The sequence below is a fragment of the Ambystoma mexicanum genome, chromosome 14 (assembly GCF_040938575.1).
Source record: "Ambystoma mexicanum isolate Mex_15411 chromosome 14, UKY_AmexF1_1, whole genome shotgun sequence".
Classification (NCBI taxonomy): domain Eukaryota; kingdom Metazoa; phylum Chordata; class Amphibia; order Caudata; family Ambystomatidae; genus Ambystoma; species Ambystoma mexicanum.
This window is the reverse complement of record NC_090940.1, coordinates 539,405,158-539,428,693: the sequence shown is the minus strand read 5'-3', so window position 1 is coordinate 539,428,693 and position 23,536 is coordinate 539,405,158. Positions and strand designations below refer to the sequence as shown.

At 45.0% G+C, this 23,536-nt stretch overlaps 1 protein-coding gene across 19 annotated transcripts in view; it reads left to right on the top strand.

Annotated features, from left to right (window-relative positions):
* Nucleotides 1-23,536, top strand: part of EVL (Enah/Vasp-like) — a 965,108-nt gene that overhangs the window by 470,819 nt on the left and 470,753 nt on the right. For all 19 annotated transcript variants that reach the window (XM_069637816.1, XM_069637808.1, XM_069637813.1 and 16 more), the window contains exon 3: nucleotides 2,572-2,749. In XM_069637816.1, the coding sequence (XP_069493917.1) occupies nucleotides 2,572-2,749 (178 nt within the window). The remainder of the gene's footprint in view (nucleotides 1-2,571; nucleotides 2,750-23,536) is intronic.

The following is a 23,536-nucleotide window of genomic DNA, read 5'->3' as shown; positions in this document are numbered from 1 at the left end:
CAGGATTCTCTTCGGTATAGGTATTCTCACTGGTACTGCACATGTTTCACATTCTGGCCCCCAACATATAGGCAACATGGGGGAGGAGCTTTGGATGGGGGTACTTGGCTCCATCTCTACAAACAAATACCTTTAGGGGCTATCCATGCGTGCCAGGGGTCCACCGGTAAGTGATGCAGGTACTCACCGACCCTCGGCACAGTCCAGATCAAACTTTGCCAGTTTAGTCAAGGTTGCTAGTAGGTTCGAGTCCTACAGTTTTGCAGCTCTACGGCTCTCAGTGACTGCGGGGGAGAACAAACGTCCGTGATGGGAAAGTTGCCTCTTCTCAGCTTCCAAAGGAGGTTTGAAGAAAATTCCAGTGAAGCAGGCTTCAGGTCACTGGAGAGCAAAAGAGCAAAGCACCTACAGCAACCGTCACCAAGAGGTTGTGACGCGGGAATCACAGATGCAGACAGCATTACGCTTTCTCCTTATCCGGGAACCAGATGAGCTAAGCCTTCAAAGTTTCGCAGGAGAATGCATGGGACCACAAGCAAGCTATCTCCTAAGTCTCCGGTTGCAACTTGAGATGACAGCGGTTCTGAGGAATACCCTGAGGTAGAGCTGGACAGTTCACTGGATGGCACAGCAACACTTCCGAAGGGGCTCGTTCGGTGGGTATGCAGGAGGCACTGAGAGTAGTTGTTCCCTCTACTCCAAAGGGGCAAAGCGCCTTGGCAGACCTTCTTGATCGAAGAAGAAAGCAGGGATCCGACAGGACAGCAGAGGGCGAAGGGTGCCAAAACCTTTCAAAGCATCTCTGGTGGTTTCGCAAGTCTGTTTCTTTGTGTAGGAAGCCCCTTCCCTTATCCAAGATTAGCTTTATGCCAAAACGAAGGATTTCCAATCGACGATCTGCTCTCATGCAGGCATCCCAGTCGTGGTCCAATCACGGTCCACTGTGGTCTCAGTCGTTGAGGCACTCCAGAGACCCTCGCACCAGTAGTTTGAATTGGAACGAGACAGACCAAACACACTTCCTGGGCACACACTCATGACAGGCAGAAGCCTGTGAAAGAGATTGGTTTTCGTGGAAGGCTGCATGCCCAAATAAGGAAAACCCAGGTTACTCAACCTGGGTGAAGGCAAGGGACAAAATGGCCATGGGACAGAACAAAAGACTTTGTGGCTCGGCCATTTTCGGACCTGGCCACAGTCTTGAACCAAATGCAGAAAATGCGGTGTGAATCAGTAAAAAGAAGTAAAACATTATTAAAAGTAACTGCTGCCACCAGTTCGTCCCAGGCACACTCGTAGAATCACCAAAAAGTCCTTCGAGGGTACCTAGGGCCATAAAACAAAAAGGACTTCAGCGCACGTTACTAGAAGGTACATTGTGCACTGTTAAAAAGTTACCAAGAAATGGCAACATAGTGAAAGACAAAGGGAAACATAGTTCCCCAGTACTGACAGTCTCAAGGACATGCCAGTTTCCCCATAACAAGTGAGAAAAAAGTCCAGGGTAGCACAGCAGAAGACTGGGTGCCACTGGTAAAAATTCAGGATTGGATAGCCAAACAAAACCAAAACGTTTGGGTGGTCCACAAATGGAGGGACAATTACACATAGTTGAAATCTTTCCTAACAGCCAGCACCACTTGTAATCTGGTGGTAAATCTGCCAGACCAAGTGGCAGTAATGGTTATTCAATTGGGTGGTATTCGGGCAGATTTACCGCCAGAATATCGCCAAACTCGTAATGATGCCCATATGGTTTTAATTTGGCTATAACATATTTTTGGTTTGTCGGATTGCTGAATATGATAGCTTTGCATTTCTAATCTTAGTAAGAATTGAAAGCAATTGAAGAGAGATAATGGATATGGGTTTTTTTTTTGTTTTGTTTTTGTATGTATTTTTTTTTATAAAGTATGGTGGTTCTGTAATAAATTGCAACATATCTAGAAAAATGGAACAAACCCAGAAGCTATCACAGTGATAATTTTACTTCTGGTGTTTATCAAGGCACACACAAGCAAGGCACAGCTGATTCCGCCTCGCTGGACCGCCATGCAGGATTGTCCAACGGTTTTGCAAGTGGAGTGGGAGACCGGAGGAGATGCTCCCTTTCTGCATTTCCTACTCCAGCTGCAAAACGTAGCCGCTCTACACTACTATGAGTCGTTTATGCAGGCGTAAAACAAATGGATTCCTAGGAAATCTGCCTGCAATTAGCACCTGCTCAAAACAGTCGGATTCTGGAGGAATCCCAGGGTAAAGGAAGTCTGTGGAGAGTAGTTTACAGGTGGCATTTCCTGTTTTACAAGACAGAAAGTAACACCGAAGAGTAAAGGCCGTTTTGCATGATAATGCTCCACTTCGACTCTTCACCTTGCAAACGCTAAACATTGCATGTAGAGGACCCAACAGCAGGTGCGTGCTAACTTTAGTGGTCCCAAGCATGCAATTTGCATTTTTTTATAAAGTGACCCCTATGTCTTGTTTTTCTAAAATGTCATTCCAAGTACTGTATTTACTGAATGGATTATGTTTTGCGTTCTAACTAACAGCTACAATTGTGAATTACAGGTAGTTATTAACTATTCTATCGTGAAAGGGCTGAAGTACAACCAAGCCACCCCTACCTTTCATCAATGGCGGGACGCACGCCAGGTCTACGGCTTGAACTTTGCAAGCAAGGAAGAAGCCACCACATTCTCCAATGCAATGCTGTTTGCTCTGAACATCATGAACTCCCAAGATGGAGGTATGCCGCCATTTTGCCCTACCGCGTTCTTGCTAACGTGACAGTAGCTCGGCTTTCTTCGTATAATCGAGGGGTCTGCCACCAGTGGCTCTCCATATGTTTTGGACTACAAGTCCCATTGGCACTAGCCAGTCTACTCAATAGCAGCGGATCATGCAGATGTAATACAAACATTTAGAAAGCCAGAGGTTGCAGTCCCCTGGTACAGTCGTACTTCGTTCCTCTTTTCTTTAACGAAATGAGGCGTAAGCTACTCAAATAGTTTAGCAACATTGTTATGTTATGTTAAGTTGGCTGGCATTTATATAGCGCTCTATATATCATTGGTATGAACTCAAAGCGCTGGTAGGTTGAACACCCTCTGGGACCATAGTCCAGATCAGTTGAAAGAGTAGAGTGTCGAAGGGTGCTTGGGTGCACCAGTTAAGTATGCAGCTGATGTAATTGTGCCTGATGTGGTAATTAGGTTTGGTTCTGGTTGCTCTAAAAGCATTCCAAATTCTACAACCTGCCTTTTTAACATAAAGTTCTGGGGTCTTGCTTAATGTAACAGCAATAATGTGAGCAATATTTCTTTCATTGTAGTGATTTCTCACTCACATGTATCCCCTTTTCTTGATGCAAACGTGTGAAAGAGCGTAAATGGATGGGGCACGCGTGTTCTTGATAACTGCCATCATGGTGTGAGAGGCAATCTGGAGCCCTCTCCTACTACTCCCATGATTCTTCACCATTGGCTGTGCTGGGTAGGGCTGATGGGAACTGTAGGCCAAAACATCTAGAGGACTGCAGGTTGCCATTGCATTTTGTCTTGCTGCACAATGTATGCATCATCTGTCTTTCCTCTTAGCGCTTTGTGGCGTAATGCATTTTAGTCAATCATTTAAACATGTGCCATTTAGCTGACATTAATAACACCTCCCCTTGTACATATTTTGTGCTTTGCAATTATAAACAGAGAGCTGGAACGGGGTTCTCTTTTCTAGTCATGGCATGTGTGGAAAAAGATCCTTCAAAGATTTGTTTTGCAAAGGCTGATGGGAAGGACGGTGCAGAGGAAAATAAGTGTGAGGTTGAAAATGGCAGCAAAAGAAAAAGACACATTGTTCCGAAGCTTGAGATTTCCAAAAGTTGGCACGTGTCTTCCGCTGCTTAGCCATACCTTGTATGTGTGTATTATACCTCTTCAGGTTTTGCCTAAATAATTCTAACATAAAAATGAACAGGTTTAAAACATGAATGTGATACCTGTGTTAAGTATGAAGTACGTTTTACAGTGGTCGAAGTGGACGGGAGGTTGGGAGCAGTGCTCCTTCCTCTAACTTTAAAAAAAAGGTTTTATTGTTCCTATACTTTTATTTTAAAAAGAAACCGTTCCGCAATGGTTTCGTTTTAGTGGAGGAAGAAGTTGAAACTTGCACTTCAGTGCACTACAGTGAAACATTCCCTTAAATAGCAGGTGTGTTTGTTTGGAGGTTTGGATTGCATGTGGTTGGGGGCGTGGCCGTAGGGAGCAGGGGCAGGTCAGCAGGGGACATAGTTCCACTACTTTTTTCGCACACTTCAACCACTGCTAACATGTCATATAGCAGCTAGAAATTGCCTTTGACTGACCAATGCTCTGATCGGCCTTTGATATGATATGTTATTTATAATGCGCTTAATACCCAGAGGTTTCTAAGCGTGGACCCGGGATCGAACCTGTGTTGAACCTTGCCATATTGCTTCCAAGGTGAACACGTTTCCCTGAGTTGTCCTCCCGAGACAATATAGGCACTGTTTCTATGGAGAGAAGGCGACTGAATTATGGGGGTTTGATAACAAGACATTGGGCCTCATTACGAGTTTGGCAGTAGCCGTGCCCTTTTTAAGGGCACGGCTACTGCCGAACTCGCTATCGGCCCGGCACCCGCGAATGGGCCATTACCGGCCCATTACGAGATGAATGGGCCGGTAATTGCCCATTCGCAGGTGCCAGTATGGCCGGCCTCCAGATCCCCATTCTGCCCTATAGAGAAGAATGGGGGTCGGGAGCATGGTTGTACCAGCACCGTTAATAACAGTGCTGGTACAATCACAAGTTCTGCCCTTTCTGCCACATTCGTAATGAGGCCCAATTGGAAGTGATGCGAGCTCATGCAAATGGAAGTACCAGGTTATAATAAGAGTTTAAGATTGCATGAAGGGTATGAGTGCTGTTTGACGTATGCTGGTAGCTGATGGGTCTATTGACTTCTTAAAAAAGAATTCATAGGAAGTCGCTGCAATAGTCTGGTGATTATACATGTATTTTGAAAGTTATTTTTAATGAATAACTCAAATAAATTGAGTGATCTATTCTTCGAAAATGTTCTTGTATGTACTAGTGTTGACTAGTTAAATGCTAACACAATGCACTAATAATGTACCTTTTATAACTTTTTTGGACCAACTACTGTGTTAGCCTAGCCATATATGTGGCGCGCCATTGTATAAGTTGCAGTTCTTCTAAAATACATATCGTGCTGCTGCACATTTGGTAGTTAAGGCTAAAATAATTCAATCAGGTGTCCCTAAATATTTTTTCATTCATTGGGCCTCATTACAACCCAGGCGGTAAATTCCCTACTTTACCACCATGGTGTAAACTCCGTTTACACCATGGTGGTTGGCGGATTTACCGCCCCATTCCAAGGTGAGGGGGCGGTAAATCCCTATTCCCCATTTACCCTTCCCATTTTTGCCCCATAGGGCATAATGGGAGTGGGGAAAGCGCTAATTACGGCACTGTAAATTACGGTGCCGTAATTAGCACCAAGGCGGGTTAGCGCCTTGCATTTTAATGCCTGCTAAAAGCAGGCGTTAAAATGGTAATCACGTGTTAAGGGTTAACGGCGCCGACGGCGCCGTTAAACCCTTAACGCCTGGGTTGTAATGAGGCCCTTTGACTTAGCTTGCATTACAATCTCTGATTCTGATTAAATATGCAATGTCTCACTCATAAAATATTTATTGTCAGCAAACATGCATATACATTGTGTGGTCTGCAGCCTCCTCTATTCAGTGCCACAGCAACCCGAGAGTGAACAAGACCTTGACCCGCCACCTTGTTGCGGTTCTTGGCAGATCGACAGCTTACAACCAGGCTTCAAGCGGTTCGAGCCAAGTTCGGGTGCAGCGAGTCGTGCTGATCCAAGCGACGATCGGGCACTGATTCAGGTCGAATGCGGTGGCTCAGAGTGGCTTGAAGGCTGTGTTTGAGCGATCCAAGTTGGGACGCTCATCACGATCGGTTTGTAGTTGGTTCGAGATGTGTGCTAACCTCTGGGTAGGGTCGTCAACTGACACTCCCGTGGCTTGAGTCTAAGGTCGGCAATGATTCAAAGAGGTTGTCCTGATGCTCTGGTGTGCAGTTCGACAAAGCTGTATTTGGAGCGAGTCGAGTCATTGCTAACTGCTAGTTCGAGTCAGCAAGTGTCACTCAAGTGGTTCAAACCAGGGTTCCGTGATAAGAGTTTATTTGAGTCAAGCAGGTGGCAGGCTCAACTAGGTGTGATTCGGAGTTCAGCTGGTTCATGATGCAAGCACGCTGGTTTGAAAAGTTCAGTTGAGTGCCAAAGGCAGCACCAGCAGGTTCTAAGGTTCAAGATGCAGTGAACCCAGTTTGAACTCAGTTTGACCATTTCAAGACGATGAAACCAGGCTTCCTAGCTGTTGTGGCTCCCAGGGTGCTGTGAATCCCAATCCAGGAATTCAAGCATCAGGCTCCTAAACACAGGGAATCTGGCACACAACTGCAGGGGTCCTTCAACATGATGAGGACCAGGGTACCGTTGTGGCTGTCAGGGAGCCAGGGCTTCTCCCAGCAGCAGTTCACCCCACTAGTCCCTGGGGATCGTTAGGGGTCAGACCTTCCATCCGTCTTGGACACTCAGTGTTCTCCTCACTGGTGGAGGACTTTGGAAAGATCAACTATTCCAACAGAGGGCCAATGAATTCGTCCTTAAGTGTTTGTCCAAAAGTGAATCAAAGGAGTAGTGGGGAGACCCTTTTATTGAAATTTAAAAGTCCACAGGTGGTTGGACTAAAGAAAACCCGCTTTAAGTGTCCAATCCCTGTTCCTGAAACCAGTGCATTGTGCCTTCTGACATCCCATTCAAAAGTGCATTGTGCTACAGGAAGTGGAGGGGACAGTACGAAAGATAGAGACGGAGAGAAAGAAGATGGTGGAGCCGTACTCAGGCTGTAAACATCTCCCTCTCTCTAGACTAACCCTGCCCCTTCCTCTTTCAATAGAATCAAAAGTATTTTGGTATGCAACATCCCGGCGTGAGGCTACTCCTTTTGTGAATGGGCGTGCCATTTGATTCCTGTTTCCAGGACAGCTTCCTGTGGAGTGGCTGTCTTTCTGGGGAGGGTGTTACCTGGCCTCATAAAGGAACACAGAGAGGCAGCCCCAAGGGCTCCTTTCTTGCTGGCTGCATCACGGACAGCCAAGGTGGAAGGAATACACATCATTATTTCACAGTTGAGCTGTGCTCACAGGGCTGACACACATGTGATATCAAATTGCTGTGGCTTTGATAATTATGAGAGCTGCTGGCCACCATACCTTAAACTCCAGTATGACGTTTTGCTACAGTTTAGTGTGCCACCAACGTTGTGTCATTTAAGGAGCATATCTTAAATACAGGCCCTGCGCTTCAGAGACTTGGCTGTCACCGCAGTGGTCAAATGGCCACCTGGGATCTCTGAAGCTGCTCAGTGCCACTGGAGAGCAGGCACTGAAAATCAGGCTACAATGCAGCAGGGAACAGGTGTACCCTGTGCTTTTGGCATGGAGTTTATGAAAGGGGAGTCTGATTAGCAGATTACCCTTTCAGAGATGGAATAGCCTGCATCATTTTTTTAAATAAAAAAAGCAAGGGCTTCTATACCCTTGCCAGATGGCAATTCCTCACAACTCCACTCAGTGGGGCATGAGTCAACCCGGTGCAGCCCCTTCAGAGTTTCGAACTCCAAAATAGTATTTTGCCTTCAGAGGATGAGGACCACACTGGGTTTCTCAGCTCTAATCAACACGCCTCTGATAATCTTCAAGAAGGCATTCCAAGTGTAGATAATTTAGACGCATGGCGGTAGGAATGATGGTTTCTGTAGTCCTTTCAGTAAACCAGGAAGGAACACCCCTGATTCCATAGCGATTTGCCTTCAATGGGTATTGGTGGGAATGTCCAGCAGTTTTGCACTTTTCATCGTGGCATGAGTCACCATGGTGCAACCCCTCCAGATTCCAGAACTCCAAAGTAGTGTGTTTGGTTTGGGAGCAGTAGGTTCCCAGCTTCAATTACCTGCCCAGTGATGTCCAACATTTTCATGCCTCAGGCAGTCGAGGTGTAGATGTTTACTACCATTGGTGAAAGGAATGCTAATAAATGTCCTTTCATGGAGCCAGAAACGAATTCCCCCTATTACTTAATGCTTCATAGTCAGTGTAGGGGGAGAATCTCCAGCAAATCTGACACTCCTCAGTGAGTCATGAGTCCCCCCAGTGCAGCCCCGCTGGAGTCAGATCTCCAAGGTTATTTATGCTGTGAGGCAGTGGCAGAGCTGTGGAAGTGAGCTAGAGGGGTGTTCACGGCCCTTGTTTCCCCCTGGCGCCCAGTGCCCCCCCCCCAGCTTCTCGCTGGTGCCCTATTTGCCCCCTCTGGCACCAAAAGCTGCCTCCCCCACTGCTGTGAGGGGTACCTCTGTTTCCCGGTTGGTTCTAATCACCTGCCAAGTGGTGTCTTCCTATAAATCAATGCCTCCCTGAACAGTGCATAAGGCACAAAAGCATTTGGAGCAGGACTTCAATGAGCAGGTGATTAGAGTTGGGAATCAGAGTGTGAACCTCATTCCATAAGACAAGCACAGTGCCTAAATATGTCCTCCATACCTAATGCTTACAAATGTGTGCAAGTTAGGATGTACACACTACTGGGAAAGATTGTGGGTGCTGTATCATGGAATGGATTTACAGTGGGAATGCTGCCATTAATTGTGGGTGCAGAATCATGAACATTTTACTGTGGCAATGATGGCATACTCAGGACACCAGTGTCATGAACGTGTTTTACTGTACGAATGCCTGCATATACTGTGGATGCTGCATCGTTATATTGTTTTATAGTAGGATTTGTGGCCTATATTGCTGGTGTAAAATCATTAATTCATTACATCATTCATTCATACATCCTCCCTCACTCTCATCCTGTCATCAATCCTCAGATTTGTATTCATTCATCACCCCTACTGCATCCTCACTCCACTCAATCTCCACACCCGCCTCATTTGCCTAATTGCATGCTCCTTCATTCCCTTTGAAGAGTGTGGTCTATCTATCCCATATGCCAGTGGTTCAGCCCTGCTAGAATAAACAAAGACTAGAACACTGGCAGTTTGGGAAAGAGCACAGCGAGGAAAACCACAAGGGAAAAAACACTCTCCCAACATGAAATTAAACAAGAAACACTTGTGGGGGAAGAAAACACAGAATCCCACCTCCCTGCCCCCAGAAATGGAATCCCTACACCTTATCTCTATTCTAACCTAGCAAAGGTAAAACAACAAGGTATGTAAATGCAAGGGAGTACTGCCAATGATGTTAGAAAGATACAACACATTGAGGTGCTGTTCAGAGTTCTTATATAATGAGTAGTAGCCTGGAAGCGAAAGGGAGGACAGGAAGTTGAAAAACAGCCATCTTGGATTGGGAGCTCACAATGTTGGGAATTTGAGCCACTGTCTTGGAATGGAATAAACAAAAGGAGCTTTCACCATTTTGGGGAGGTCCCCTGTCTAACAAGGTAAGTGAGGTAGCTGCAGAAGCAAAGAAGGCATAATGATGTGTACAAACCCTCTGGAAGAGATGGCATCTCGATTCGTGGGTTGGTGACAGTAGCGGTTGCAGTGTCGATGGTGATATGATTTGATATGGCATTTATAACGCGCCTGTACACAAGTGTGTCTAGGCGCAAGAGGGTGGTTATGGTTGCGTTCACAATCATAGTAAAATCTTGCGTGTGTGCAGTGTCAAAAATGCATGTAAGTGAAATCTGTGGGAAGATTGTGACAGAGGTGTTGGCCTGCATCCCCAAAGAGCATACAGAGACCAGGCAGAATGACTGTGGGGTCTGACACTGACACTGTGTGAATGAACTCAGAAAACGTTTTCACCATATAGCAATTCAAAGTATGTGCTTTATTGATGCTTGTTTATTATATTGGTAATTTATTTTAAAATCCAGTTGCGAAACAACTCACTTCAGGTTCTGCAGGGATAAAAGAGGGAAAGGGGGCGGGACGGCGAGTGAGTAGGAAAGAAAACATAATGAGCAGGTTCTTAACGAATAAGAGTAACACATGTCTGGAGTTTCCCTGAAAAGTCCTCCTGGGAAGATCGTTCCCTGTCAAAACGGCAACATTCTGGAACTCCCTTCCCGCCGCAGCCACAAGGGATGACATTTTGAAAACCTTCTAGAAAGTCCTAAAAACGTAGCTTTTTCAAGTAATTCTCCTTCTTCTCCCCAGATCAGTCCTTCTGCCCCTGTCCCGGCTTTGATAGATTTGTCTTATGTGTATGTGTTTCACGCCCCGATGCCTGTGGGCTTTCAGCGCAGTGCAAATATTAAACAAACAAACAAACATAGGCCTCTTTACGTGTTTGCCAGAGGTAATACCGCCATCCTCCATTATCGTTACTGCATGCAGTAATGTGCGGTAACAGTGGTGTCCGAATGATTTACACTCGTGCAGAGACTATAGTTGTTCCCTATTTTGGAGTCTCATTGGACTCCCTTGGGGGCTTGTGGTATTATCGCAGGCATTTATACGGCATGAGTAAAACTGCCCCCTTTACCACTGTTGTGTGGCAGTAACACAAATGAAGGTACTCTCGGTACCGAAATCCATTATTTAACAGAGCAGTAAAATGGGAGGTATTTCCAAATACTGTCCTGTTTTACCACTATTGTCTAACTCATAATGAGGCCCTATGTCCCAGTATTTTATTTAGAGAGTTGGGCTACAAATATCAGATTATGGGAACAGGAGGTTTTTCCGTGTAAGAAATGGTCTAATACGATTTCATTGAATTAGTTTCAATGATTTCTGCTGCAAATATAGGTAGGGGTTGATTTACGTGAATAATTAATTAATTTATTTTAGCATTTATATAGCGCACAAAGCCCACAGGCATCTAGGAGCTTTGTGGGGGGGTTAGTGTGGGGCTGCGGAGGGGGGGGGTCTCACCCCAAATATGTTTGTGGCAAAGTCAAAAAACAAAATCAATGAAATTGTTTTAGAAAACAAGATTCAACCAGATCACAGAATTCACAGGATATTTTTGTTATTAAGTAAACTTTGTATGACATGTGTACCCTATTTCTTTTTTTCTAAGGCACACTGCTGCCACCTTTTTGATGAGGTCTGCACTTTATGAATATTTTGACAAAAATGAATCGCCAATCAAAATATCTTTATTTCGGCTTCTTTCAGCCATAACATTCAAGAACATAACTATGTCATGGACAATATGAAAAAATCTCAGTATTTACAACCTCATCTGTTATATTACAAAAATTCCTTCTTCCGAGTGGCACATATATCACACAGACTTCACTTGATTTTAAGCACATAACAAGTTTAAAGAAATCCACTTCCTTTCAACGGAGCCAAAAGTTTCGATTTGGCAAAGTCTGAGCATACCCGCCCTAATCATGTAGAATGACGAATGATAAAACCAATCATTTCCTTTGAAACAGATTGTATTAAAATGTTTCTAATGAATATTCCACGAATTGATTTATTGTTCACTTGTTAGGCCCTTATACAGGAAGCAAATACTGTTTCAAAGCGCCCAGATTAGATACCAGGAAGCCTGACTGGGTTTTACTATTCAGGAGGGTAACACATCAAGTATACATGTTATGCTATTGGGATTTATAGCGCCCACCGCCACCTTTTGCATGGTCTCCAGGCGCTTTCATGGATCTGAATGCCTTGGGAGTGTACATGAATAAATGCAAAAGCCATCTTTAGAGGGTGTAGGCTAAGTACGTCGAGCCTCATTCCACATCGTGAAAGGAATAATCCAGTGAACCTTGACATCGGATGGGCGACTGGAAAACGCTACTGCCGATCTGCGTACATTTCCATGACAGCCTTTATGCCGCGAGGCTGCTCTCCATGACGATGATAGTGAAACAGATCAAGGCATGGTTCTTGTCGTCTTATGACATTTTCTGGGATCATACCAAAATAGAGAATGTCCAAAATTTAGAATACCCTAATACCAAAATTCAAGACCACCTTTTTACCATGTAGATATGTGGAGGGTGGGTTAAGTAAACAAAAAAGGTCGAGGGGTATTGGGAAGGAACTGTGGGGGTTCTAACCCTGCATATATATGCAGTAAAAAGGGGTAAAAAAAAGTTTTGGGATTGGAAATAATCTTTTCGCAGTATTCACATCGATCCCATTTTCCTAAGGTAAAATGATGGAAACATAATGAACAGATTGCAGGGCGCAGTGTATCCTGTCAAGGTGACAGTTTGCTTTCAATATATGGCTGGAAACCCTGCCTGAAGACTTTTCCAGCCTTGAAATCCTTCCCCACAAAGTATCTGTATTCCAAAAGATAATGTTGGAGACGTCAAATAAGAGTCATAGGGTTGTATGGGGGGAGTTATACAGCGCAAACCTAGCTGGGGGGCAGAGGAGCAAAACGCTGTGCATATGGGGGGTACACCTAAAGGGGCTACAAGTTGGGCACACGAGTAGCAAAGGAGCTGGGATGGGTGGGAGGCAAGATATTAATATTTAGAAAGCACAATTCCTCTTTACCCCTGCAATAACTCTTCACACAATTTAACACTCATCTCCCTCTCTCCTCAAAAGAGGGGCGTATTATGCTACTGCCAGGCTATTATGCAAGTCTATGCAAAAAGGGCGAGCATACTCATCCTTGGCACTTAAGGGGTGCACGCCACATGCACCTTCAAAATAAAGACCTGCTTCAGAATGACTGGCCAACAGCAGGAATGTTCAACTATCAAACAGCAGATGTTGATTTATTTTTTAACATGTCTTGTCCACTTTTCAGCATGAAGAAGTGTCTGTTTCGTGGTTACCCACCGAGGCATTGCTAGGGGGGCTGAGGGGGCTATAGCCCCAGGTCTTTTGTTTGCAGCCCCGGATAGAAGCTCAGACAGTCCTGACATTAGTGTCTCATATATCTTTGGGAGAAGGGGGTCGGGGGGGGGGGGTGTTGGGGTATAGTGCCTCATATGGAGTTTGGGGCAATATTTCCCATTGGAAATACGGCCTCACTCAGAATATGTTACCACATGCCGCAAGCAAGCAGTCACAGGAAGGATCCGCTCGAATTAGTCATGCGGACCCTTTAGGGATTTCCCATTTTGGAGTCCCCTTGCACTCCACTGAGGACTGCATGTGAATGCAATGTTTAAACTCTCAATTTGGCTATGTGATCAAATTGGCAGTAATTCCACTAAAGCCATCTTTTTTTCAATCGCGCCACGAAACTCCAAATTGAGCCTTTGCGGGCAAGGGTTGAGGGCAACTAATCACTCCTAGTGGGTGATATGGTGATGCTGGCTTTCTTCTCTAGAACTATCAATGCCTCTGTAAAGTGACTGGTCTCTGAGGGTAAGAGGTTATGCATTAAAAGGAAGGTGCCAGAGGCGTCACTGGTGGGGGGGGGCATGGGGAGGCTATAGCCCCAGGTCTTTTGGTTGTAGCCCTGGATAGAAGCTCAGGGACTACAACCACAAGGCTAGCTAGCCCCGAGGGTCCCGACATTAGCGTAGCCCCAGATCTTTTTCCAGATATGGCAACACCCCTGGAAGGTCCCAGGTTGGACCCTCTCCAGCTGCCTTCTCCCTCCCACTCCTTCTCTTAGTTTGACGCTCTTATTATTTATTTTGACCAGTTTGATATTCTGGCTCACTGCAGCAGAGATATGGCCAGAACCTGGCGAGGAGAAAGTTGCCATCAATGTTTGAGGGTTTAACCCCAACCTTGCAGCAAAATATACTTTTGGAATCCAAATACATCCAACTTAATGACATTAGGGCTGTTTTGCTACCTTGCAGGGTTCTTCTATAGCTTTCAGTGAAGCCCAGCAAGTTAACTGCTTGCTGCTGAGATCTGTGTTCAGTCTGCCGACTCCGCTCACCACTCTTCTGTGGTCTATATGTCCAGTTCCTTGAAATGGGTAATAACACCTCATTACAGAGCCTAAAAGTGGGAGGAATCTAGCCCGAGACGCTATTTGCTAATGAAATATTATTCCTTTGAGCATTTTCCAGATCACTTATCATCAATTTTATCTCAAATCTTTTACCCCAAATCACCAGAATTAACCAGATCCCTTAAAAATAAGATGGATTTGTTTAGCTCAACAGTGAGAAGTCCGCCAATCATATTGTTTATTTCGGACTTGGCAGTTTAAGCTTTTGTTTCTCAAACTGTACCCGATTGTGTCAGTATGCCTAGACAGAAGTTTGTCAAAGCTACAGTAAATCAATAGCTCTAATGTGGCGAGAGCCAGGTCTTCTGTTTCGACAACCTTTGACTGCTCACATTTGAAGAAGCGCAACAGCTTTTTATTGATCCTGCTTCTCTAAATCAATATACAGTGACTTGATGATACAGGCTTGCTTTTGCAGATGCCTGCATTGTGTCCTTCCGCATCTGCTGGCTTCAGCAAGTCTGGAGCACTGCAGCTCGTCTCCCTCCTTGTCCGTAGGAAAAGTGATCACATTAGGGCCGGATTTTCTACTTTCCGTTGAAGTCCCTATGTATGGTGCACTAGGCCTAACACTATTCAGGCCACACTTCCATAACCAGAAAACAGTGTCCTTCTTAGGTCACCCTTCCCTCCATCCCTCACTTTAACCGATTATGCTTCAGAGATAAAGTATTTGATGGCCTCTGTGAGACAGGCATGGTATCAAGAGAGACGACACAGACAACAGAACTCAAGTTTCAACAAGCTTTATTAAAATTTCAGGGTGAAAGGCCCAATCTGCCCTATAACTAAGGTATGGACTTCTCTTTCCGAAAAAAGAAAAAAAAAAAAAAAACGGAGGATAGTCTACATCTCTAAGTCCAAATCAAAAGTTCTGTCTCTGTCCAAAACCTTTGCTTGCCCTCACATCTAGAAATAAACAAAGTGTGGGATTCTTCTAAACCAAAATTGTGTTGAGAAATAAGGTCTCAGCTGTTCTCAGCTTAAGTTCTTCGTGGGCCTTCTGTTTCAGGCTCAATACAGTTCCAATAGTTGCTAGATTAACCAACGTTCTGCCAAATCTCGAGGGTCTCTTCCCCAAGTTCAATTTAGCACAGTTAACAAAACTGGGTTCTTGAGGTTCCCTTCCCCGAGACAGTTTCCCAGTTCTTTGAGATCTCAGGATTCCCTTCCCCGAGTGTACTGTAGTGCTCATATTACTTGCCACAACGTCTCATGTTTGTCACCATCAAGGGCGCCCTGGTCTAGGCACGGTTTTCAGACCACACGGTCCACCCATCACAGGTCACCCAACCAGAAGCCCTTTACTTCTCCTTGACTTGATTTGCACCTTTGCCTTTCTTGCAGCACTCTTGTACATCAGTCTTTTGCAAGCATTCTCCACGTTGGTTTGTCAACCTCTTTGCATTAGTTCTTTTCACAATGCTGCTTTTACTCAGTTTGACATTCCTTGTCAGTTAATTTGCCAATGTTCGTTCAGTGTTTAATAGGCCAGTATTTAATATATCTTGGTTTCAATTCAAACAAAACTTTCCATTCTGTTCGGCGTTGAATATTGCATATTTTCATTCACACTGCATTCAGTTTTAAATTCAAAATTGCGTAATCGCCTTTACGCAGTACTTTTCGTTCAGTTTGTTATTCAAGATTGAGTAATTGCATTCGAGCAGTACTTTTCGTTCAGTTCAGTACTCAAGATTGAGTAATTGTATTCAGTTCCCTGAACCGCTACTTGCCTGCTGTTCCCTGGGAATGCTCTGGTATTTTTGAGTCTTCAGACCCTCACTGGCTCTTGGCGCTCTACTGCGGCGGTCCCTGCTGTTCCCGCTCTGCTTCTTGCCAGCCGGGATGTAGACCGCATTCACTTCGCTTCCTTGCCGGGCACTTCTCTGCACATGCCCTCGATCGGAGCGGCTGCGGATTGCAGCCGTTCTGCTCTTTGCTTGTTTGACAGCTCCAGCTGTCCTCCTTCTCTTTCACAGGTTCGCGGTCCTGCACCCACCACACGCCTCACTCTGAGTCTTGTGGGTCCTACCGGATCGTGGCCAGTCTCCTGACCTCCTGGTCTCCTTCCATCAAGGCAGCTCTCTCTTCTTGAAGTAAGTCGGCTCTCTCTTTTGTCCTTGATTTTGGCTCCACCTTTTATACACCTGAGCCTTGTTGATAGGTCTCGGGTGTGTTTTATTATCTGGTATTCAAAAAGTAAAGAAACAAGGCTCACTAGCCTTCGCTGTGGACTCCACACCCTACATTCCACTCAGTGGTTTAGATATTCAACACCACAGACTAAATCTGGAAACCGAAACTGGAAAAAAGATGACTAATCCGGGAAGGACACGGACATCCCCGACCCGAGAGGGTAGCTCCCACGGCACCTGGACGGGTGACACCGGATAGACTGGAACACAGGCGGCACGCACGAAGACTGAGCCAACTCCCCCAGACAATCCCACCAACACTTTCGCCCGTCCCTTGGTTACCGCCAGGTACCACAGTGGTGTGGAATTGTCGAGATATTGGCAATCACCACTCTACCTGAGAGGTTGACATTGGCAGGTGCACTGGCCACAGGAGTATGAAGAGAGGATAAGGGGAGTTAGGAGAGAGCATGTTAGAGGTGGGGCCAGAGGAGTAAGGAACCTTGTATGCATGTCGGACCCAGATCAGGACAGAGCCGCACCAGGGGAGACTGCGCAAGCCGAGCGCCTGAATTCAGCATAGAGACGCAAACTAACCAACCCTACCGACAATTTCCCTTTCTGCAAACACCTCTCAAACTCCAAACCAAACACAACCAAAATCTACAGCACAACAAACCGCACAAACTTCACTACATTGCAACAACAAAACAAAAACATGCATAGTCTTGCACAACATTAGATGACGACTACCGGCCGCAAACACCCCAGGCCCAGCCAACGGACCCACCGGACTGAGGCCGCCAACAGCACATCACTGCTCTCTTGCACTTTTCCTGCCTCCTCCCACTAACTCAACCTCCCCTTCTCTTTCAGAGCCGCCAGAGCGCCAGGGGACCACTCCGGTGGTGATAGTGCGCGGTACAAATGTCCTTTAACATTAACATATTGTTCATTATATACATAAATGCAAATAAGTACATTATCATTCTCTTCTTAATCCATTTTCGTAATAAAAATTGTCAACACTTGTTTTGTGTTTTATGTTGGCCAATAAATGGCTTGGAATTTATTAATTGTATACGTATGCAGATGCACCTATCGCTGATGCATTTCAGACTTAATAGTCCTTCCTCAGGGGGTGTATCTAGCATCTTGATTTAGCAATCATTCAACAGGTTGATTTTACATCCCCCAGCGGTGTGATAATCATCATCCAGCGCATTTATAAAACCATCAGATTGTAACTAGTACAGATTGACACATGGTGTATCCAATTCACCAACGTAATCCTCATCGCCTATATTTGCGAAACCGATCCAAATATCATTAGTACACATTTGCGTATCGTGTATCCAATTCGCCAGTATTATGTAGATCGCCAAAATTTATGTTAGTTTTATTCATCACGATAACATAATTTCACAGTGCATTTCAATACATATTGGCCCGCAGGACGTACACAACAATCAAACATACATTGGACAAATAAGAGAAAAAAGAAAAAATAGCGAACAAAGTAACATTTCAGTCCAAAATCCTTCTTCATAATTAGATAATACATTTTCAGCTACTCATCATGTGTGATTCAATATGCCATTCCACATAATATTTAAAAGTGGGGTCAGTGCGTGTGCCTTGTAGGGCCATACACTGATCTCCAATGTCATTCCTTGGAACAATACAGTGATAAACCAAAGATCGGGATACCCTGTATCTATATGTTTCCCTGGGTAATGACGATTAGCTAATATAATCATAAAGTTATGGAGATCCGTGGAAATAACTTTCCTGTGTGCTCAACAATCATAACACCCAGTGATTTAGTGCATTAGGGTGCTTAACATTGTATCTAAGCGAGACCTCTCATAAATGGTCATCTAACCTGTAGGACTCGTCCTGAGTCCACTCCTTGCTCGACCTCGCAGGCCTTGCGAGATGTTAATCTGAAACAATTATACACAGTATTAAGTCATATTCTAGCTTCAAACAATATGCACTGCTAACCTTCCAAAATAACTTAGCTTACCGTAGCTTGCATTTGTGTGTGTCCTCTCCACGATTCAACAATGCAGGCGTACAGGAATGGTGTTGTTAAAATAAACAGAAACTGTTACTATTGTAGGGCTTGCTGCAGGACGCATTTGTCATTATACTGCGCGTACTGTACGTGATTAAGAATCTCGTTTAGACAGTCGGCCACATTGGAAAGTTCTGTTATAAGGTAGTCTGATGTACCCTAGATGTTGTAACCCTTACGGTCATCAGTATGTATAGCAACTTGATGTCGGCTGCTTTACATTTGATAAATTTCAAGTTTCTAGATGATTGGCAACCAGATCTCTGTATATTTAGTGTCTAACTGGAATCTGAGAAATAAATATCTCTCCACACTGATACATATTTAAACATAGCATGTCTCTACATTTCAAGCCGACTCCAGCACTGCCACCTACCTTCTCAGTCATCCGACACATGAAACGTGTGACAGTTTAAGCTTTCGCCACTACTTTCTCTGCTCCTCCTGCACCTTTGGCTGAATCACACCCTGACACAGCCCTCTCTTACCTGAATCTCTCTATCTCTAACACTCTGGATGTCCTTGCCCCTGTCATGAGGATATGCTTGAAGCCCACATCCAAGAGCAACTCTTGGTACAATTCTGACCTCGCCGCCCTTAAACGCAAGTGTAGAGCGCTGGAGAGGAAGTGGAGGGCATCGGGCGCACCCCCTGACACACTGGCCTGCCCCCTGCTCCAAAGGAAGTACAGACCCTCTGTCCTCTCTAAGAAGAGAGCCTACATTCATGCCCCCATCTCTGCGGCATCTAACAACTCGGCTGAACTTTTCAAAATCTGCATGGAGCTGGCCAATCCTGCTGCAGTCTCTACCTCTCTGGTCCCCTCACAGACCCTCTGCACAACCTTGGCCTCTCATTTCACTACTTAAACTCAGGACATCCCGTCCACCCTCTCTTCCTCTACCTCCTGTTTCTCCTCCTCTACCACTCCTGGCCTGTCTGATGCCGTCTCTCCTCCTCTTTTCCCCAAGGGGCTGACCAGCAGTTGCATAGATCGAGAGAGAACAAAGTGAGAATTCCACACTTTCGGGAAGCCGTTAGCGTTCCAAGACTGAAACCGAATGAGCGGAAGAAAGAAACCTTCAAGGTGTTTGAAAGCTGCCCGCGACCCTCCCGGGTGAATGACCGATTTGAGGAGAAGCAGAAGAGGCGTTGGTAATGGCCTTGACTGTTGCATGAAGAGCGTTGATGAAGGAACACAGATTAACACGATTAGTGAGTTAACAAAAGCAACAACAGCCTGGTTTGTGTTAAAAGCAAAAGTAACTGCAACTTCAAAGTTGAAAGTTGCACGTGTGCCGATAAAACGCGTAATGGAAAGGACAATTGGAGAATTGTAACAGGAATGGGTACAAAGTAACAGTGCGGTTCTGTGAGGCAAAATCGCACTTTTGAAAGTCTCTGTGAAATGTTCAAAGTTGAACGGGAATCAAAGGCAAGAAAGTAACAGCGATCCAGAAAGAAAGTTGAATGAATGAAAAGCAAAGTATGTAAACTCTGAATATGCCAAGAGGGCAAAGTATATGATGTTGAAAGAAGCCAAGAAGGCAAACTATAAAGAATAAGAAACTACAAGTACCAAGATGCATTTTGCTGCAAGATGAGGAAGATTGTGGATTGTAGAATTGTTGAAAGAGAGGTCGAAGTGGTCATGCAGAGGTTTACATAAAATCCTTGCCGTTTCGAAAGTCTTTGACATCGAAAAGACACTAAAGACAAAATGTGGGGAAGGGAACCCCCACGAAGTCAAAGACCGGCTCGAGCCTGGCAGAGCAAAGCCTGTGAAAAACTGTGTGATAAAGTGAATAGACAGGCTCGAGCCCGGCAGAGGGAAGCCTGTGCAGAACTGTGAGAAACTGGGAAAGTGAATGTGAAAAGAGAGGCGGCTCGTGCCTGGCAGAGGGAAGCCTTTGTTGAATTGTTGGAAGGTAAAGCTCAAAAGTGGAACTTTATATTTAGGATAAGGCGGACGAAGCCTATAGAACTGATTGAACTACCAGAAGCTTGAAGCCCAACCCTGAACTGTTGAATTGTACAAGTAAGCCAAATTGTGCAAAACTGATAGAACTGTGCCATCCACCATACTTTTTAGGAAACTCTCTAGACCCTGTGATGCTGAACGTGGGGAAGGGAGTTGGTATTTAAGCCATTCTGACATTTCTTTTGAGGCACTATTTTCCTTTTGTATTCCCTTAACACATTTGTCATTTTGAGAAGAAGGGCAAGGTTAGTTTTTTTTTTTTAGAATAGGCCTTTTTATTTTCACTTGACTGACTTGGACTTATTTGATTATTTATTTAATGGTCAAGACTATTCCCATCTATAATTTTGGGCCAGTTGGGAATTCTACCAACCCAACCAAAATTCCAAATAAAGGTTTTTTAAACTTCTATCCATTGTGTCTGTGTCTACTACTTAATAGCATGCCTTTCTTACAATTCCTTTGCCTTCCCCATAGTTGATGCCCTTCTTGCTTTCATTCCCTGTCCTTTATAGTTCCTAAGAGAATTTTAAGTTTCTGTGGCATCAACAAATAGACCGGGAAGACCCTCCTTGGTACTGGGTGCAACCATTTAGTCGTTTCGGACTGCCACAGATAGTAAATACAATTCATGTCACTTGTACAAAGTATTTAAACTATTATAATCTAAAAAAAAACATCCAATGCAGTAACAGGCAGTGGAGTTCTGTCCAATGCATTTCAGGTCTCCGGATCCTTCATCAGGGAACTGTCAGTATCTTGGATGAAGGAAACATATATGTTTAAAAAAAAAAAAAGCCAGCAATGGTATTGCAACTAAAAAGAAAAGCCACACAAAACCCATGTTAGATCTTGCTCAGAAAGCTTGAAAACCTTACTATGGCTTCTTTGTTGAGTTCTTCTTCTTGCTCTTGGATGATCTAGTGTTAGTCTATGCATGTCAGGGTCATTCCTTCGTGCTTCTAAGTGCTGCAAAAATAGGTATTATTTCTACCAAATGTAATAGTACTTATTTTATCAACCTCAGAAGGATGAAGGCCTTATTCAGCCCTGCTGAAATATGAACTTGGAAAGTGCAGGCTGGCACATGTCAGAGCTGTGCGTTACTCACTGACCTATCCAATTGCGACACAGTTTGCTGCTTATTCAACTGTGACATTAAAAAAAAAGGTTTATTAGGGTATCCATCCGCCCCCCTCACCTGCTCCGTCCAGTTCTTTTAAAAACAAAATATAGCACTACTATTCAACATTTACTAGTGGGCCATAAAATATCATGTTCTCCTGCTATATATATCCCATTGATCGAGAATCTGGACTTCTTAGTGTCCTTGGATCTCCAGGACATGTACTTTCACGTGCCCTCCCTGGTGGATCTTTCTCTAACCCAGCAGGCTTTCAGAGCTCTATGTATTATATGTGAGAGTAGCGATGTGTGCTGCTCCAAGGGACAATATTATAAATTGTAAATAAACAAACAAAATGTATCAGCCAGCATAGAATGTGGAATGGAGGTTCCATCAAGATGCTAAAGGTGTTACTGGAGGATGCAGAATGTGTTGGTTTAAAAGAGAGAAGGGTTGCTGAAGGAGGCGGAGGAAGGAGGTCTGTCTGGCTCTGGATGCTGTATAACATTCTTGCTAAATAAAGGTTTATCCGCTTACCCCTTGCTTAGACCCACTTAATACTATGCAGAAGGTTTAGGTACCCCATTATGGATCTGTTTACATCCCTCCAGTCCCATCTCTTTCCCTCATACTGCTCTTAGGAGAGGGATACACTAGCCTGGGGTCAGGATGCACTTTGAATCCAGAGGAGGCCCCCTGGTTTTCTGCATGCCTTTGCCCCATTCGCCTGCGCTCCAAATTCCTCATCAGGGTGAAGAAGGAGGTGGCTGCAGTTATCCTGGTAACCGTTCTTGGCACAGGACAGGGTGGTTCCACTCTGATCCAGGAGATGGCTTTGGTTCAGCCTGGACGTTTCCTCCTGCCTCTCAGGCTTTCTCTTTCCCTGCAGATCTCCCCGAAATCCCTCCACCTAAGGGCTTGGCATTTGAACTAGATGGGCTCCCAGGACAGGGTGTCTCACATAATGTGGCTCTTGATATTCAGGGTTGTCATAAACCCTCCATTACGGCTTTGCGTTGTCTCGTATTCTGCTTCCTCTCTCGTGCCCTCCTTTTATGATCTTTGAGTTCTTTAAGAATGGGTTCAAACTGACGTTGGCGGTTCTCCTCTTAGGGTGCAGTTGAAAGCCATTATGGCTTTTGGGGTCCCTGTGGGGGTGTCAGGGAGGTGAAGAGCTTTATAAGATGTCTATTCAGAAATGTTTTCCAGGGCCAAAGCCCCCGCCCCTTGTCCAACTTGGGTTCTCCCTTAGACCTCTCTCTCTCTTCTCTCTCTCTTCTCTCTCTGCATCCATTTGGACCCTTGGTCGAGGCCTCTCTGAAATGTTTGACCCTTAGGATGGCTTTCCTATTATCCATTAACATTTGCTAGGTGCCTGGCAAGTTGGACTCTCTTCTCCAAGTACCTACTTTCCTTCCCTTCCTACCAGAGGGGCTAGTTCAATGTCCCTCAATGGACCTTCATCCTATGGTTATCTCACCTTCCGCTTTAATGAAGATCTGGTTATTCCTTCTCTTTTGGAAGAGAGGTCTTTAGATCAAGACCCTTTTTTTAGCTCCTTGGAAATCAGAAGAACGGACCAGGCCTATTTGAATAAAACAACCCTCTATCAGGCACGTGACTTGCTTCTGGTTCTGGACAGGCTGGCAAGAAGCTGTCTGTGACTAACATCAATTGTTGCATTAAGTTGACAATTGCTCTGATTTTGCCGAGACCATTCCTCCAAGGGGTGTTCACAGCAAATTGACCAACGGAATTGCTGCGCCTTATGCAGCCTTCCTCCGTCCACATTTGAGAGACACTAGGCCTCATTACGAGTCTGCGGGTCCGGAAATAAGGGTGCCGGTAGCAACGTACGGCACCCTTTGCGGACCGGCTGACTACAACTCTGCTTTCCAGGGCCAGAGCGCCCAGCAGGTCTGACCTGCCGGGCGCAACGACCCAGAAAGCAGAGTTGTCACGGAAGCACCGGCATGTTAGCAATGGTGGCGGTGCTTCCGAGTCCCCATTCTCGTGGAGTCCTATGTCCTATGGGACTCCATGGGAATGGGGGCTAACATTTTCCGGTACCTGATATCCAAGGCTGCCGGGACATGTAGTGTCCTGATGACACCGGGATATCAGGCTCCGTGAAAGGTGTTACAGTCTGGCGGCAACTGGCGGGTTACC